The sequence below is a fragment of the Macaca nemestrina genome, chromosome 11, assembly GCF_043159975.1.
Source record: "Macaca nemestrina isolate mMacNem1 chromosome 11, mMacNem.hap1, whole genome shotgun sequence".
NCBI lineage: Eukaryota > Metazoa > Chordata > Mammalia > Primates > Cercopithecidae > Macaca > Macaca nemestrina.
Genome location: NC_092135.1, coordinates 125,179,491 through 125,198,605, shown reverse-complemented (window position 1 = coordinate 125,198,605; position 19,115 = coordinate 125,179,491). Strand labels below are relative to the sequence as shown.

The window sequence follows — 19,115 nt, the reverse complement described above, 5'->3', positions numbered from 1 at the left end:
TCAAGGTAATGCATAAGAATGTATTTGATTTGTAATCCCACCACCTCCCTTGATCTACGTATTTCTATATTCTATGACATGATATTAGAGAATGGTTTGACATAAAATCTCTTATTCTGTATTTAAGATGTATCACACACATTGTTTCCAGTATTTGAGGCATAACACACATGCTTATATTATATATATGTATATATAAAATATATATGTATATATAAAATATATATATGTATATAAAGATGTAAAATGTGTATTTTGGGGAGGCATGGTAGCTGACGCCTGTAATCCCAGTAGTTCGGGAGGCCAAGGCACGTGGATCACTTGAGGTCAGGGGTTCGAGACCAGCCTGGCCAACATGGTGAAACTCAGTCTCTACTAAAAATACAAAAATTAGCCAGGTGAGCTGGTGGGTGCCTGTAATCCCAGCTACTCAGGAGGCTCAGGCAGGAGAATTGCTTGAACCTGGGAGGCAGAGGCTGCAGTGAGCCAAGATAGCACCACTGCACACCAGCCTGAGTTGCAGAGAGAGAATCCATCTCTCTCTCTCTCTCTCTCTATATATATATATATATATACACACACACACACACACACACACACACATATCTCCTAGATTTACATATCTATATATATCTCTCTCTATATAGGATATATATATATCTCTCTCTATATATATATGTCCTAGACATATATATATATATATAGCCTAGATTCATTGAAACAATCCAGATCTGTAAGACTGTGGTAGACCACATTTGAGACCAAGCCATGTAGAAGGATAAAATATTTAATATATATATTAAATATATATATGTTTAAAATATTGAGAAGTATCTAAGTTATTTATTTTAAAATTACATTTGCTTAAGAGTAACTGTCTCCTGAAATTATGGACTTTTGCATGTATTTCTATAACCTACAATGACTGCTTTGAGTTCATGGACTTTCAGTGGTTGGTAATTGATTTGTGACATAACATTCCCAGGGGGATCATGAAGATGCGATTGCAGGTGGTAAAGGATTTCCTGGACCTCTGGGTCCCCCAGGCAAAGCAGGACCTGTGGGGCCCCCGGGACTGGGATTTCCTGGTCCACCAGGAGAGCGAGGCCACCCAGGAGTTCCAGGCCGCCCAGGTGTGAGGGGCCCTGATGGCTTGAAGGGTCAGAAAGGTAATTTTAAAAAAATTTTATTTATTTCAATAGCTTTGGGGTACAAGTGTTTTTTTTTCTTATGTGGAAGAATTATATAGTAGTGAATTCTGAGATTTTAGTGTACCCATCACCCAAGTAGTGTACATTTTACCTAATGTGTGGTTTTTTGTGTCCCTAGACCCTCTTCCTCTCTCCCCCTTCTTTGTTTTCAGTATTCAAGTGTTTTTCTTTCTTTCTTTCTTTCTTTTTTTTTAATTTTACTTTAAGTTCTGGGTTACATACGCAGAATGAGCAGGTTTGTTACATAGGTATACATGTGCCATGGTGGTTTGCTACACCCATCAATGCATCATCTAGGTTTTAAGCCCCACATGCATTAAGATATTTGTCCTAATGCTCCCCCTCCTCTTACCCCCGACCCCGTGACAGGTCTCAGTATGTGATGTTCCCCTCCCTGTGTCCATGTGTTCTCATTGTTCAACTCCCACTTATGAGCAAGAACATGTGGTGTTTGGTTTTCTGTTCCTGTGTTAGTGTGCTGAGAATGATGGTTTCCAGCTTCATCCATGTCCCTGCAAAAGAAAATGTTATCATTCTTTTTTATGGCTGCATAGTATTCCATGGTGTATATGTGCCACATTTTCTTTTTCCAGTCTATCATTGATGGACATTTGGGTTGGTTCCAAGTCTTTGCTATTGTGAATAATGTTGCACTAAACATAGGTTTACATGTGTCTTTATAGTAGAACGATTTATAATCCTTTGGTTATATACCTAGTAATGGGATTGCTGGATCAAATGATATTTCTGGTTTTAGATCCTTAAGGAATCGCCACACTGTCTTCCACAATAGTTGAACTAATTTACACTCCCACTAACAGTGTAAAAGCATTCCTATTTCTCCACATGCTCTCCAGCATTTGTTGTTTCCTGACTTTTTAATAATCTCTATTCTAACTGCCTTGGGATGGTATCTCATTGTGGTTTTCATTTGCATTTCTCTAATGACCAGTGATGATGAGCTTTTTTTCATGTTTGTTGGCCACATAAATGTCTTCTTTTGAGGAGTGTCTGTTCATATCCTTCACCCACTTTTTGAAGGGGTTGGTTTTTTCTTGTAAATTTGTTTAAGTTCCTTGTATATTCTGGATATTAGACTTTTGTCAGATGGGTAGAAATTGAATAATTTTTCTCCCATTCTGTAGGTTGCCTGTTCACTCTGATGATAGTTTCTTTTGCTGCGCAGAAGCTTTTTAGTTTGATGAGATCCCATTTGTCAGTTTGGCTTCTGTTGCAATTGGTTTTGGTGTTTTAGTCATGAAGTCTTTGCCCATGCCTATGTCCTGAATGATATTGTCTAGGTTTTCTTCTAGGGTTTTTATGGTTTTGGGTTTTACATTTAAGTCTTTAATCCATCTTGGGTTAATTTTTGTATAAGATGTAAGGAAGGAGTCCAGTTTCTGCTTTCAGCATATGGCCAGCCAGTTTCCCCAGCACCATTAATTAAATAGGGACTCCTTTCTCCATTGCTTGTTTTTATCAGGTTTGTCGAAAAGCAGATGGTTGTAGATGTGTGGTATTATTTCTGAGGTCTGTTCTGTTTCATTGATCTGTATATCTGCTTTGGTACCAGTACCATGCTGTTTTGGTTACTGTAGCCTTGTAGGATAGTTTGAAGTCAGGTATCTTGATGCCTCCAGCTTTGTTCTTTTTGCTTAGGATTGTCTTGGCTATACAGGCTCTTTTTTGATTCCATATGAAATTTAAAGTAATTTTTTCTTCTAATTCTGTGAAGAAAGTCAATGGTAGCTTGACGGGAATAGCATTGAATCTATAAATTACTTTGTGCAATATGGCCATTTTCATGATATTGATCCTTCCTATCCATGAGCATATCATGTTTTTCCATTTGTTTATGTCCTCTCTTATTTCTTTGAGCAGTGGTTTGTAGTTCTCCTTGAAGAGGTCCTTCATATCCCTTGTAAGTTTTATTCCTAGGTATTTTAGTCTCTTTGTAGCAATTGTGAATGGGAGTTCACTCATGATTTGGCTCTCTGTTTGTCTATTGTTGGTGTATAGGAATGCTTGTGAATTTTGCACATTGATTTTGTATCCTGAGACTTCGCTGAAATTGCTTATCAGCTTAAGGAATTTTTGGGCTGAGACGATGGGATTTTCGAAATATACAATCATGTCATCTGCAAACAGAGACAGTTTGACTTCCTCTGTTCTGATTTGAATGCCCTTTATTTCTTTCTGTTCCCTAATTGCCCTGGCCAGGACTTCCAATACTATGTTGAATAGGAGTGGTGAGAGAGTACATCTTTGTCTTGTGCTGGTTTTCAGAGGGAATTCTTCCAGCTTTTGCAAATTCAGTATGATATTGTCTATAGGTTTGTCATAAATAGCTCTTGTTATTTTGAGATATGTTCCATCAATACGTAGTTTATTGAGAGTTTTTTGCATGAAGGGATGTTGAATTTTATTGAAGGCCTTTTCTGCCTGTATTAAAACAATCATGTGTTTTTTGTCATTGTTTCTGTTTATGTGATGAATTACTTTTATTAATTTCCATATGTTGAACCAGCCTTGCATCCCAGACTTGATTGTGGTAGATATCCTTTTTGATGTGCTGCTGGATTCCGTTTGCCAGCATTTTATTGAGGGTTTTAGCATAGATGTTCATCAGGGATATTAGCTGAAAATTTTTTTGTTGTGTCTCTGCCGGGTTTTGGTGTCAGGATGATGCTGACCTCATAAAATGAGTTAGGGAGGAGTTCTTATTTTTCTGTTGTTTGGAATACTTTAATAAGAAATGGTACCAGCTCCTCTTTGTACCTCTGGTAAACTTCGGCTGTGAATCCATCTGGTCGTGGACTTATTTTGGTTGGTAGCTATTAATTACTGCCTCAATTTCAGAGCTTATTATTGGTCTATTCAGGGATTTGAATTCTTTCTGGTTAGTCTTGGGACATCCTCCCTTTTCTGAATCTCTGAAGTCCATTATATCACTCTTATGCCTTTGCATACTCATTACTTACCTCCCACTCATAAGTGAGAACATGCAGTTTTTGTTTTCCACTCCTGTGTTACTTCACTTAGAATTATGGCCTCCAGCTCCATCTAAGTTGCTGCAAAAGCCATTGTTTTGTTCCTTTTAATGCCTGAGTGGTAGTCCACGTTTTTTGTAAAACATATTTTCTTTATCCACTCATTAGTCAATAGGCACTTAGATTGGTGCCACATCTTTGCAATTGTGAATTGTGCTGCTATAAATATACATGTGCAAGTGTCTTTTTCATATAATGACTTCTCTTCCTTTGGGTAGATACCCAGTAGTGGGATTGCTGGGTCGCATGTTGGATCTACTTTTATCTCTTTAGGGAATCTCCACACTTGTTTTCTACAGAGGTTGTACTAATTTACATTTCCACCAGCATAGTATAAGTGTTCCTTTTCTCCACATCCATGCCAATATCTATTGTTTCTTGCCTTTAAATAATGGCCATTTTTTGCAGGAGTAAGGTGATATCTCATTGCAGTTTTAATTGGCATTTCCCTAATGAGTAGTGATGTTGGGCATTTTTTCATATGTTTGTTGCCCATTTGTATATATTCCTTTGAGGAATGTCTATTCATGTCCTTTTCCCACTTTTTAATGGGATTATTTGTTTTTTTCTTGGTAATTTGTTTGAGTTCTTTGTAAATTCCAGATACTGGCCGTTTGTTGGATGCATAGTTTGCAAATAGTTTCTCCCATTCTGTGGGTTTCTGTTTGCTCCGTTTATTTATTTCTTTTGCTGTGCACAGGCCTTTTAGTTTAATTGGGTCCCATTTATTTATTTAGTTTTTGTTGCATTTGCTTTTGGGGTCATATTCATGAATTCTTTGCATAGGCCAATATCTATATGAGTTTTTCCAATGTTACCTTATAGAATTTTTATAGTTTCGGGTCTTATATTTAAGTCTTTGAACCATCTTCAGTTGATTTTTGTGTAAGGTGAGAGATAGGAATCCAGTTTTATTCTGCTAACACATGTAGCTTGCCAATTTTCCCAGCATCATTTATTAAATAGAGTGTCTATCCCCCAATTTTTTGTTTTTGTATGCTTTGTTGAAGATCAGTTAGCTGTATGTATTTGGCTTTGTTTCTGGATTCTCTGTGCTGTTCCATTGGTCTATGTGCCTACTTTTACACCAGTACCATGCTGTTTTGGTAACTATAGCCTTATAGTATAATTTGAAGTTCAGTAATATGATGTCTCCAGATTTGTTCTTTTTGCTTAGGATTGCTTTGTCTATTCAGGCTCTTTTTTGGTTCAAAACGAAATTCAGGATGGTTTTTTCTAATTCTATGAAAAATGATGTTCATATTTTGATGGAAATTCTATTGAATCTGTAATTACTTTTGGCAGTATGGTCATTTTCACAATATCGATTATCCCAGTCCATAAACATTGGATGCATTTCCATTTGTTTGTGTCATCTATGATTTCTTTCAACAGTGTTTTGTAGTTCTCCTTTTTGAGAACTTTCACCTCCTTGGTTAAGTATACTTTTAGTTATTTTATTTTATTTTTTGCAGCTGTTGTAAAAGGAATTGAGTTCTTAATTTGATTCTCAAGTTGATTATTGTTGATGTATAGCAATGCTACTGATTTATGTATAATGATTATGTGACCTGAGACTTTACTGAATTTGTTTATCATATCTAAGAGTATTTTTGAAGAGTCCTTAGGATTTTGTAGGTGTACAATCATATTATCAGCAAACAGTGATAGTTTGACTTCCTGTTTTCTAATTTTGATGCTGTTTATTTATTTCTCTTGCCTAATTGCTCTGCCTAGTACTTCCAGAACTATGTTGAATAGAAGTGGTGAAAGTGGGCATCCTTGTTTTCTTCCTGTATCCAGGGGGAATGCTTTCAACTTTTTTCCATTCAGTATGATGCTATCTGTGGGTCTGTCATATATAGTTTTTATTATTTTGAGGTAGGTCCCTTCTATGCCTAGTTCGTTGACAGTTTTTGTCGTAAAGGAATGCCGGATTTTGTCGAATGCTTTTTCTGCCTCTATTGATCATATGGTTTTTGTTTTTAATTATGTTTACGTGATGAATCACATTTATTGACTTGCATATATTAAACCATTCCTGCATCCCTGGGATGAAACCCACTTGATCATGATGAATTCTCTTTTTGATATGCTGTTCAATTCATTTAGCTAGTATTTTGTTAAGGATTTTTGCATCTATATTCATCAAGGAAATTGGTCTGTAGTGTGTGTGTGTGTGCACGCGCGCACGTGTCTTTTCCTGTTTTGGTATCAGAATGATACTAGCTTAATAGAATGATTTTGGGAGGATGCCTTCTTTATCAGTCTTTTGGAATAGTTTCAGTAGGATTTGTACCAATTCTTTTCTTTCAATGTCTAGGTAGAATTTAGCTGTGAATCCATCTGATCCTGGGTTTTTTTTTGTTGGGAATTTAAAAATTACTGATTCAGTCTCACACTTGTTATTGGTTTGTACGAGGTTTCTATTTCTTCCTGATATAATCTAGTAGGATTGTATGTTTCCAGGAATTTGTTAATTTCCTCTAGATTTCCTAGTTTGTGTGCTTGAAGTTATCCATCGTAGTCTTGAATGGTCTTTTGTATTTCTGTGGTGTTGGTTGTAATGACCCCAGTTTCAGTTCTAATTGAACTTATTTGGATCTTCTCTCTTCTTGTTTAATCTAGCTAATGGTCTATTGATTTCGTTTATTTTTTCAAGGAACCAGCTTTTTAACCAGCTTTTTATTCATTAATATTTCATACTTTTTTGGTTTGCATTTCATTTGGTTCACTTTAATCTTTATTTCTTTTATTCTTCTAGCTTTAAGTTTAGTATGCTTTTGTTTTTCTAGTTCCTTGAGATGTGACTTTAGGTTGTCAATTTGTGCTTTTTCAGACTTTCTGATGTAGGCATTTAGCATTATAAACTTTCCTCTTAGCACTGCTTTTGCTGTATTCCAAAGGTTTTGATAACTTGTGTTAATATTATCATTCGATTCAAATAATTTTTATATTCCCATCCTGATTTCATTGTTAACCCAGATATCATTCAGGAGCAGATTATTTAATTACCATGTATTTGTATAATTTTGAGGGTTCCTTTTGGAGTTGATTTCTAGTTTTATTCCACTGTGGTCTGAGAAGAGACTTGATATGATTTCAATTTTAAAAAATTTATGGAGACTTATTTTGTGGCCTACCATATGGTCTATCTTGGAGAATGTTCCATGCTTCTGAGAAGAATGTATATTCTGCAGATCTTGGGAAGAATGTTCTGTAAATGTCTGTTAAGTAAATTTGCTCTAGTGTATCACTTACATCCATTGTTTCTCTGTTGACTTTCTGTCATGAAGATCTGTCTAGTGCTGTCAGTGGTGTATTGAAATCTCCCACTATTATTGTTTTGCTGTCTATCTCATTTCTTAGGTCTAGCAGTAATTGTTTTATGAATCTAAAAGCTCCAGTGTAAGTTGCATATAAATTTAGGATTGTAGTATCTTCTTGTTGAATTGATCGTTTTATCATTATATAGTGACCATCTTTGTCTTTTTGTTTTTACTGTTGTTATTTTGAAGTCTGTTTTTTTCTGATAGAAGAATAGCTATGCCCGCTGGCTTTTGGTTTCTATTTGCATGGAATACATTTTCCTACCCCTTTACCTTGAGTTTATATGAATACTTTTGTGTTAGGTGAGCCTCTTAAAGACAGCAGATATTTGGATTGTGATGTTTTCATCCATTTTGCCATCCTATATCTTTTAAGTGGAGCATTTACTCTCAACATGAATATTGAGATGTGAGGTATTGTTTTCTTCATCATGTTAATTGTTACCCAGATAGTTTTCTTTTTATTTTGTTATTGTGTTATAGGCCCTGTGAGTTCTAAACTTTCAAGAGGTTCTATTTTGGTGCATATCAGGCTTTTGTTTCAAGGTTTAGAATTTCTTTTAGCATTTCTTGTAGTGTTATGTTTGGTAATGACAAATTTCCTTAGCACTTGCTTGTCTGAAAATGACTTTATTTCTCCTTCATTTATGAAATTTAGTTTTGTGGGATACGAAATTCTTGGCTGACAGTTGTTCTGTTTAAGGAGGTTGAAGATAGGACGCCAATCCCTTTTGGCTTGTAAGGTTTCTGTGAGAAGTCTGCTGTAAGTCTGATAGGTTTTCATCTATAAGTTACCTGAGGCATTTGTCTCACTGCTCTTAGAATTCTTGCCTTCATTTTGACTTTAGATAGTCTGATAACTACATGGCTCGGTGAAGATCTTTTTGCAAAGAATTTCCCAGGAGTTCTTTAAGCTTCTTGGCTTTGGATATCTAAATCTGTAGCCAGGCCTTGGAAGTTTTCCTTAATTACTCCCTCAAATTAGTTCTTTTTTTCTTCTCCCTCAGGAACACGAATTATTCTTAGGTTTGGCTATTTTACTAATACCATATGTCTCAGAGACTTTGTTCATTTCTTCTTTTCTTTATTTTTGTCTGATTGGGTTAATTCAAAAGCCTTGTCTTTGAACTCTGAAATTCTTTCTTCTACTTTTTCTAGTCTATTGTTAAAACTTTCCACTGCATTTTGTAATTCCCTCAGTATGTCTTTCATTTGTCGAAGTTCTGATTGGTTTTTCTTGATTATATCTGTCTGTCTAGAGAATTTTTTTGTTCATATCCTGAACTGCTTTTTAAATTTATTTATGATGTTTTCACCCAGGAAGGTAATTTTGAATATTTTTGTGGCAGAATGTGACATGAAATCATGGAAGCTAAAATGAGTCTCTTCTGGGCAAAGTTATAGCTATGGCATAACAGCTAAATAAAATTTTATCCAGGCACTGTTCAAACCTTATACCTTGTTGAACAAATAAAAGCATTACAATACAATCAATATTTAAAATAAATCCTTAGGATACTAAAATATCTTTGTTGTTTTATTTATTTGACATACCAAAATTGCTTTTCCTTCATTTCTCAGTATGAACTCACACAATCTGACTATATTAAAATTACATATATGTATATATATTATATACACATACTCAAAGTATAGAATTATTTTTTATAGTCTTTTGAGATAATACCATATATTTTAATTTTTAAAAACTAGTATGTCATTTAAACTGTCATTGTCCATGAAAAACCATTTGCTGGCATTCTAGTGAGAAAAAAGAAGGTATTTTAAATATATTTTACAGTTATGTGAATTTCAAACAATAAAATGACTTTCAGGATTATAGTTGAAAACTCTTAAGAAGGTGGCAAAAAATGTTCAAGTTTTTTCTTTTATGATGTGTGTGTGTGTATATATATATATATATCTTGAGCTACATTGCTAATTGTGAAGTTTTAGAACAAAGTAATATCCTTAGTTCTTGTTTTGATAATATAGAAAGGCAAACAAGTATCCTGGTATTTGATAAGGTATAAATTCATGCTCTAAAACCCAATAAAATCTGATGTCATTTTTATTCATCTCATATATCTTTGATCTGACAGCATATAAAGAAATGTATTATGAGATATTATTCCTATTATAAAAGAGAAACATTCCATTTTAGGAGATAGGAACTGAGAGGCTCAAACTGTGGTGTCTTATTGATGATATCTATCTCTCTAGAAAATTTTTCATTCATACCCTGAACTGCTTATTAACTTTCTTCAAACATTTATTTCTTTAACATGGGGGATGATGCTACTAGATTGCGAAAGTCATTAGGAAAAACAAGACAATATATTTGAAGCACCTGACCCTCAATAAAGGGTAGCTATTCACATCTAGCCCAGGCTCTTCATGTGCACAATTTCCCCATGTTCATAGTAAGAGACAGATTTTCTGAACTCAGCATTGGACACCTACTGCTATTTCATGATTTATCAAAACTTCTCATTGTATTGTGTTAGATATGCATGTAATAGATCTCCATTATATTATTATTATTATCTACTACCCATGTAGTTCATCTCCATTACATTTTTATCATCTACATTGTTTTTCTAGATTATTGAAACTTATACTTTTTAGAATCAATCTTTCTTTTCTTCATTATGTTTAGAACTCTTCTGATGGTTGAAATTCAGATTTCAGGAAAAATCTACAAATTCTGTATGAAAGCAGCTCAAGTGATCCAATGATACTTGGGAGTCTGTTACTTTGACTTCTACATGTGCTATACAGAAACATATCCTGAGCAAGTTGTGGCTGAGACAGCCTCACATTCCACTGGGCTATCAGTTATGTGAATGTTGCTTTTCTTTTCTCATTCCAGGTGACACAGTTTCTTGCAATGTGACCTATCCTGGGAGGCAAGGCCCTCCAGGTTTTGATGGACCTCCAGGTATTAGCAATGAGAAGTTACTGTCTTACATACTTCCCAGAGTAAAAGAATCAGCAAGACAGATAAACCAACATTGAATCCTCTGACCAGTTAGGACATTTCCAAAATTATTTGCAAAGTTTTGAGAGACCGCGGATAGGGGAAAACGGCATTCATAGTAATTTGTAGTTGGGTCTCTAGTCTGTTGGTTTGAGAACACTCCAGATGGGCTTTTCAAATCTTTGTGCAACAAAATTTACCTTGATTTGCTCACATATCGGTTAAAATGTCTGTCCCTTGAAATTTTTTTTTTCTTTTTTTTTTTGAGACGGAGTCTCACTCTGTCTCCTAGGCTGGAGTGCAGTGGTGTGATCTTGGCTCACTGCAACCTCTGCCTCCTGGGTTCAAGTGATTCTCCTGCCTCAGTCTCCCAAGTAGCTGGGACTGCAGGTGCCCGCCACCACACCCAGCTAATTTTTGTATTTTTAGTAGAGACTGGGTTTCACCATATTGGTTAGGCTGGTCTCAAACTCCTGACCTTGTGATCCACCCACCTCGGCCTCCCAAAGTGCTGGGATTACAGGTGTGAGCCATTACGCCTGGCCTGAAAGTTTTAAAACTGTATCTTCTTTTCTTTCCTGTGCCTCAAGAGTGAAAAATGATCATTTGTTTATTGATTGTAAGTTTACTTTGTTTTACTTTCCAAAAGAACCAACATTTGATCAGAAACATTTGAAAAAAATGCTCAAATATCTCTGTCCTTGTTTGCACATTCATGCCACAGCTTCGTTTGAATCAATCACTTAGGTTTAGATGAATTAAGTCCAAAATCTATCTAAGATATTTTGCCTGACTCTTCTTTCTTTAGAGTTCCCTACCCATTCATTACTAGTATGAATAATGACTGACTGTTACTCTCTCTACCATCAAATTTCATGACAATAATGTGTAAATAATCTTAAAATCTCAGTAGGCTACAACAAACACTTATTTTCTATCTTATGGGTCTGCAGGTTGGTAGGGTTTAGCTGATCTAAGATGGTCTCTGTTGGCTTAGAGTAGAGTTCCAAGTTAGGTTTGGGGTTGCAACATGCATCTCATTGCAAGGCCAGGCTTTTCTCATGTGATTGCAGAAATGCAAGAGGGCCAACTCAGTTCACAGGCTCCCTCCACACGTCTGATTGGATCATGGTTATTCATTTGCTATTGCCCAAAACAAGTCACATGACCAAGCCCTGGGTAAAAGGGCAGGTAATTACACTCCGCCCACCACAAGTCAATGGCAAGAGTGTGTGGAAATATAATTCCATATCAGCGGAGTTGAGAATTGCAGGTTGACGGATTGAACATTCATTTTTACTTTTACTGGTCATGAGTGGATTAAAAAAAAGTTTGATTACTTTCAGCAGCTTTTAACTCCGAGAGAAGTGATTACTCAAATTTTAATTTGACAGTTGTGCCTCCATTGAAGTTTATGATTAATACGTTATTTTAGCTGAGATAACTCCTTGTAGAAAATCACAGAAGGTTTAAAATAAATTCTCTAGGCCGGGCACAGTGGCTCATGCCTGTAAACCCAGCACTTTGGGAGGCCAAGGCGGGTGGATCACGAGGTCAGGAGATCGAGACCATCCTGGCTAACATGGTGAAACCCTGTCTCTACTAAAAATACAAAAAATTAGCCGGGCATGGTGGCGGGCGCCTGTAGTCCCAGCTACTCGGGAGACTGAGGCAGGAGAATTGCGTGAACCCGTGAGACGGAGCTTGCAGTAAGCCGAGATCGCTCCACTGCACTCCAGCCTGGGTGACAGAGCGAGACTCTCTCTCTCAAAAAAAAAAAAAAAAGATTCTCTATTACTTTTTGCAAGTGCTTTTGCCTATACTTCATTTAAGGGCAAATTCAGTAAGATGCAGGGAAATAGATTTTGGTCTTTAATCTGATCCTGTCTTACGAAGATAGACACTGGCCACAACCTCTTTATCCCTACAAGGGCAGACGATGGTTGCATAGTTGTGTTTCAGACCTAGCATAGGAAGATACCAAAAAAAGTCATCTGAATGGTGGCGCAAGTTCCAAAGGCTTTCAGGAAGAATCCTTCACAGGATGGCTTCTGAGAAAGCGCCTTAAGAAAATCACTCCTAGAAAACATTCGTTTGGATCATATGACTTACAACACAATTTTGTAAATTAGGATAGGCAACATCCTTACTTCCATCAAGTAGAAATATTCAAAAAGGACTTAATATAGACTTTAAAAAAATCTCATTTTGTTCACGTTAGATTTTGTTTTATTGAGTCTGTGTTTTGTTGTTGTAATTGTTTAGGTCCAAAGGGATTTCCAGGTCCCCAAGGTGCCCCTGGGCTGAGCGGTTCAGATGGGCATAAAGGCAGACCTGGCACACCAGGAACATCGGAAATACCAGGTCCACCTGGTCAGTGAAGTTTTTTATGTTTGTTTTTCTTTCTGCTTTGGGAGTATCTATCAGGAACTTTTTAACATTTCTACTGATGGATGTTCACTGAGGAAATGGTCCAGGGATCCCTAGATAATAGGGAAATGCTGTTTCTTGATAGACTCTTAGCTATATTGTGATAACTTCAGATTATACTTTTATAAGTTGCCAAGCCTCCTTCCACCTTGAAGCATAAGTTATGGGCTATTATTTGTCTATTATGTTGTTGAAACTACTCAGTCCAGCCAGAATGTTTGCCAGAGAAGGAAAGCAATTAGGGAAACATCACTGGCTTATAGGAAACACAAAGGTGCAGTTTATCTCTCTACAAAAGGTGGTAAAACAACACTACCTGTTAAACTGCTCTTAATTTTAGTAAATACCCCTGTGTTTTTAAGAAACATATTTTTATCAAAGTAGTCTTATATGTATTTGTTCTATACTTGCACATGTTATCATTAATTTTGTTGTTGTTGTTAAATAGGTTTTCGTGGTGACATAGGAGATCCGGGTTTTGGAGGTGAAAAGGGGTCCTCCCCTGTTGGGCCCCCAGGCCCTCCTGGGTCACCAGGAGTGAATGGTCAGAAAGGAATCCCGGGAGACCCTGCATTTGGTCACCTGGGACCCCCGGGAAAGAGGGGTCTTTCAGGAGTGCCAGGGATAAAAGGACCCAGAGGTGATCCGGGATATCCAGGTGCTGAAGGTATGAGGGCTTTGCTGTCCTTTCGGTGCATAGAGCGGGCTCAGTTTTGGAATAGGTCACTGAAGAATGTTTAGATTATTTTGCTTTAGCCATGTAGAATATAAACAGTTTACCCAAGTGTTTTCCCTCATATGGGGTACTGGTTACATTTCAAATAACCTGAATTTCCAGCCTTGTCCTTGCATTTTATTGGTTGTTTTCAAATGCAGGGCAGCTCACTGTTGTTCATTCAACTCAGTTTGGTTCCGCAGCTAGTATGTTGGTGCTGCAAAGGCCAAGAGCAGGGACTGTGTAACCTGTCTGGGGCTGTTGCCAGGTGGAAGGTAGGCAGGCCTGATTGTAAGAGAAAGAGTAGCTTAGAGGCTGGAGCTGTAGGCTGGCATCTGGGAACACTTTGTGGGAGAGCTGGGCTTGAGCTGAGCCTAGAGGACAAGCTGTCTTCAGATAGAAGACAGGGTAGAGGGACTTTCATTCCATCTGGGGTGGCAGGCAGGGCATCAAACGCAAAAGAGGAAGATGGCCCGGACACTGATTCATATCCTTTTCTAAAATCTGTAAGGATCCTTCAGGATCCCCAGTGGAGTTTTTCAGATTTTAATGTACTTAAAAATAACCAACTAGGGGTGGGGCAGCTCATGAAAATTATTGTCTTCAGGACCCCAGTGTGAGGAATTCTGATTCATTATTTCTGCGGTGGGGCCCCACATGTGAACTTCAGTGGGCCTCTTGGGTGATGGTGATCAAGATGTGGACTACAGACCAGATGTTTACAAACAACATTCTGGTTCTTTTCTAAAAGTGGGTGGGCCAATGTTTATTAGGCATCCACTAGAGTACATTAGCACAGGACATGTGGAGGGGAGGAGGAGAATTAGCACCCTCAAGGAGCTTGTATGGAAGTTTGTAAATAAAAACATTCATATTCAAAGAAACAATTAGTTGGAAAATAACAGGTGAAACATGATGTAAGTCAGTAAAAATAATGACCCAGTAATCCGACTATCTCACTTGTGAAAATGTATCTAAGGGAAGTGTTCAATGGAAGAAAGTTATAGATATGAAAATGCTCTTGTAGTATTATCCACAGGAGAGGAATAATTGGGAAGAACAAAGACAGACACACACATACACGCACTCTCTCTCTCAAAGAAATATCATCCAGCCATTAGCAATTAAAATCATATTTGTAAAGACTGCAACAAAATGGAAAACATTTACAGATTAATATGCAATCTGAAGTGCTCCAACAACTGAATTTGCACTGTGATTACTATTTTTAAATGTAAACATGTGAACCAAAATGCAAAGAAAACATAGAAAAACGAAGTAGATTTTTGGGTTAGGGTGTGGAATGATGGGGGATGTTCTTTCCTGAAGATTATGACACTGTCTTTCCAGTAAGTAGAAATTTGAGAGTGCAAGTGATGAAATCTCTCATAAAATGCAAATTCATACAGTGCAAACTGGGTTTGTAAATATTGTAGAGATATGGTGTAAAGCTTGATGCAAAGTTAGAGGTTAATTAAAATTAGGAAGAACCAAGTGGTTTCTTATTTGCATTGGCAACTTTGCAGTTCATATAACCTTATCAAGTAACTCACTTAGCAATGCATTCTCTATTCATAAGGAACTCATTACATCTATGATAAGAAATCCATTTAAAGACTTAACCCATTTGAGCACTGATTCAGGATGAAAATGTTCACCTCCAGTATTGATATGCCTGAACAATTCATCATGGGCCATCTGTATAGTTTTATGTCACAAATGTCATGGATGCATTGTATCATTTCAGGGCCAGCTGGCATTCCTGGATTCCCAGGTCTCAAAGGTCCCAAAGGCAGAGAGGGACATGCTGGGTTTCCAGGTGTCCCAGGTCCACCTGGCCATTCCTGTGAAAGAGGTGCTCCAGGAATACCAGGGCAACCGGGACTCCCTGGGGATCCAGGTAGCCCAGGTAAGTGTCAAGAACTGTAAAGGGTCTGGGGCTTACCCTACTTACAACTAAATAAGCTCCCCTCTTTCTTTTTTATGGATGCCGCCAGAAGCAAGAGTCCTGAGTCAGAGATAAAGGATTTCGTTACTCATGAGTTTCATGTTGGTTTGCATCATTTCCCTGTGTCACCCAAGTCTCATGGGGCAACATAGTGGGCTAGTAGACCACTCACACAGTGGGTTCCCTTATATGGGAGGAGCCCTGAGCCAAGGAACCACTGCTTTATAGCAGCCTGTGAGAATGCCTGCTTTTCCTATTGAGGAAAGTGCTATACCATCTATCAAGGGTGCTTGCTGCAAACACAAGCTTGAGAAGTTTCCCAGAGAAAGAGCATCAGGATCTTGCATTCTTGGCATATCCATCAAGATGTAGGAACACAAGAGACCCCTGGAGTGTCTCCTAATACAAGGTGCAGGGAGGCTGTCTTAGTCCATTTGCACTGCTCTACCAAATACCTTAAGCTAGGCAATTTATAAACAACAGAAATTTATTTCTTATGGCTCAGGAGGCTGGGAAGTCCAAGATCAAGCTGCCAGCAGATCTGGTGTGCCTTCCTTGTGTCCTCACAAGTGGACGAGGCAAACAGCTCTTTTGCACCTCTTTAATAAGGTCACCAATCTTATTCATGAGGGCGCTGCCCTAATGACTTAATCACCTCCCCAGGTCTTCACCTCTTAATACTATCACATTGGTGATTAACTTTCAACATATGAATTTTGGAGGGACACATTCAGAACATAGCACGAGCTATTTTCAATATGATCTTCATTTCACTATTCGCATTGTTTACTCTGTTGTTTAAATCCCATTGCTTTTATCCAAATGCAGTAATATATACACTTGAAAAATTAAAACAAGATTGAGGCAAAACTTTCCACTACAGCCATATTTCTAGCACCAACAACGCTAGACATCAGCTCTGACTTCCGACTGAAGTTCACTCGGCTGTAGAGCTTCAGGAAAAACCTGGAAAGTTTTCTTCTATTAGTTTCTCTCCAGCAAGAGGAAATACAAATACAATGTTTGTTTTTTCTTTCTGTTTTCCATTAAAAATACTTTTATAATCTTCATTCATCCCTGCTGGGAAACATTTACTCAAGTGATCTGCCCTTCTATTTATATCATCTAGAAAAATATATTCTTAGATTGATGGAAAGTTGCTACTATTATTTTAGCCAACAAATATTGTTTTACTGTTGTTTAATGCATGGTTTAAGCTACTGTATGTTTTTCCTGCTGTGTGTGAAGCCAGTGTTCAGCCTTCACACACTGTGGTCACTGTGGTTTGTCTTAGGTGCTCCAGGTGGGAAAGGACAGCCGGGAGATGTGGGGCCTCCTGGGCCAGCTGGAATGAAAGGTCTCCCTGGACTCCCAGGACGGCCTGGGGCACACGGTCCCCCGGGCCTCCCAGGAATCCCAGGTCCCTTTGGGGATGATGGGCTACCTGGTCCTCCAGGTCCAAAAGGTAGGTAGTGCTTTTCCATGATGTTCCCCCATCTTAGAAACATGAAATCCACTGCCAGCTGAAGACTGGACAGATGACCACATGAAAAGAGTTAACTGTTAGTCTAGCTTTGTCCTTCCCTTAATGATGCCTCCCTTGCTCTTGTCCTCTGCATCGTTATTTCCAGTGGCAGAATGTTTCTGTGCTGGTCAATGGGAAAAGGGGTTTGAAGGTGTTAGGGCCACAGAATTCATGAGGACTGGGTAGCACGGTAAAGTCCTAGGGTCGGGGAAGGTGCATTTTCATTTTGGATGGGGTCCCCACTCTCATCCGTACCCCCAATTGGGGGATTAGGACTCAGACACATCAGGGCCCACACTTCAGGTCTGTAGGTAGGAAACTGAGGACAGGACAGCAGAGCATGGATTTTGTTTTGTTTTGTTTTGTTTTGAGACAGAGGCTCGCTCTGTAGCCCAGGCTAGAGGGCAGTGGCAGGATCATAGCTCACTGCAGCCTGGAACTCCTGGGCTCAAGTGATCCTCCCACCTCAGCCTCTTGTGAGTCTAGGACTATAGGCATGTGCCACCACACCTGGCTAATTTTTTTTTTTTTTTTTAAGGAGAGAGGATCTCCCTGTTTTACCCAGGCTGATCTTGAAATCCTGGCCTCAAGGATCCTCCTGCCTTGGTCTCCATAGTGCTAGGATTACAGGTCTGAGCCACCTTGCCCAACCGAGCCCAGCTATTAAGCGCAGTGAGGTTGACAATTGTTGTTTACTTTGAATAGAAACTCAGCATTAGGCAGGAGTTTGCATCTGTAGATGAACTACAGGAACACAATATATAAGAATCATACTAGTCTTTCCTAGGGCCGGGCACAGTGGCTCACACCTATAATCCCAGCATTTTGGGAGGCTGAGGCGGGTGGATCACTTGAGGCTAGGAGTTTGAGACCAGCCTGGCCAACATGGTGAAACTCCGTCTGTACTAAAAATACGAAAATTAGTCAAGTGCGGTGGCTCACACCTGTAATCCCAGCTACTTGGAAGGCCGAGGGAGGAGAATCACTTGAACTTGGGAGGCAGAGGTGGCAACGAGCCGAGATGGTGCCACTGCCCTTCAGCTTGGGTGATCGAGTGAGACTGTCCACCTCCCCCTGCTGAAAAAATAAATAAATAATAAAATATTTTCCTAAAACTTTATGCTCTCGTTTCACCAGGACCCCGGGGGCTGCCTGGTTTCCCAGGTTTTCCCGGAGAACGAGGAAAGCCTGGTGCAGAGGGATGTCCTGGCACAAAGGGAGAACCCGGAGAGAAGGGCATGTCTGGCTTTCCCGGAGACCAGGGAGTGAGAGGGGCCAAAGGTAAATAAAATACAGCCATGAAACATGCGTTTGTTTCTGGTATTTGATCCAAACCTAGAAATGTGATCTCTGAAATATAAAACAGGACCTTTCTGAAGCTTGGATTCCTCTTCCTTTTAGTTGTATGGTGTTTGTTTTAGATTTTTAAACAAAATTCATTTTATTTACCTTTTAATCTTATTACATATACATGGCATATGAACTGCTCTATTAATTGAAAAATAATTAACAAGTGGTTCTTTTTTTTTTTTTTTTTTGAGACGGAATCTCGCTCTGTCACCCAGGTTAGAGAGCAGTGGCGCGATCTCGGCTCACTGCAAGCTCCGCCTCCTGGGTTCATGCCATTCTCCTGCCTCAGCCTCCTGAGCAGCTGGGACTACAGGTGCCCGCCACCTCGCCCGGCTAATTTTTTGTAGTTTTAGTAGAGACAGGGTTTCACCATGTCATCCAGGATGGTCTCGATCTCCTGACCTCGTGATCTGCCCTCCCCGGCCTCCCAAAGTGCTGGGATTACAGGCGTGAGCCACCGCCCCCGGCCTAACAAGTAGTTCTTAATGCACTGATTTATAGCTTCTAGGTTTCAGAGAACTTTCTCACCTTTTGGGAAGGGGGCCTCTTGTTCTCCTACCTCTGTTTCAGTTAGAAC

The 19,115-nt window shown here is 38.6% G+C and overlaps 1 protein-coding gene across 1 annotated transcript in view; it reads left to right on the top strand.

Annotated features, from left to right (window-relative positions):
- Positions 1-19,115, top strand: part of LOC105473978 (collagen type IV alpha 4 chain) — a 152,909-nt gene that overhangs the window by 86,392 nt on the left and 47,402 nt on the right. Inside the window, 7 exon segments of the mRNA XM_011728273.2 lie at positions 986-1,169; positions 10,463-10,531; positions 12,836-12,943; positions 13,449-13,667; positions 15,463-15,624; positions 16,958-17,128; positions 18,326-18,469. Coding sequence (XP_011726575.2) covers positions 986-1,169; positions 10,463-10,531; positions 12,836-12,943; positions 13,449-13,667; positions 15,463-15,624; positions 16,958-17,128; positions 18,326-18,469 — 1,057 coding nt within the window.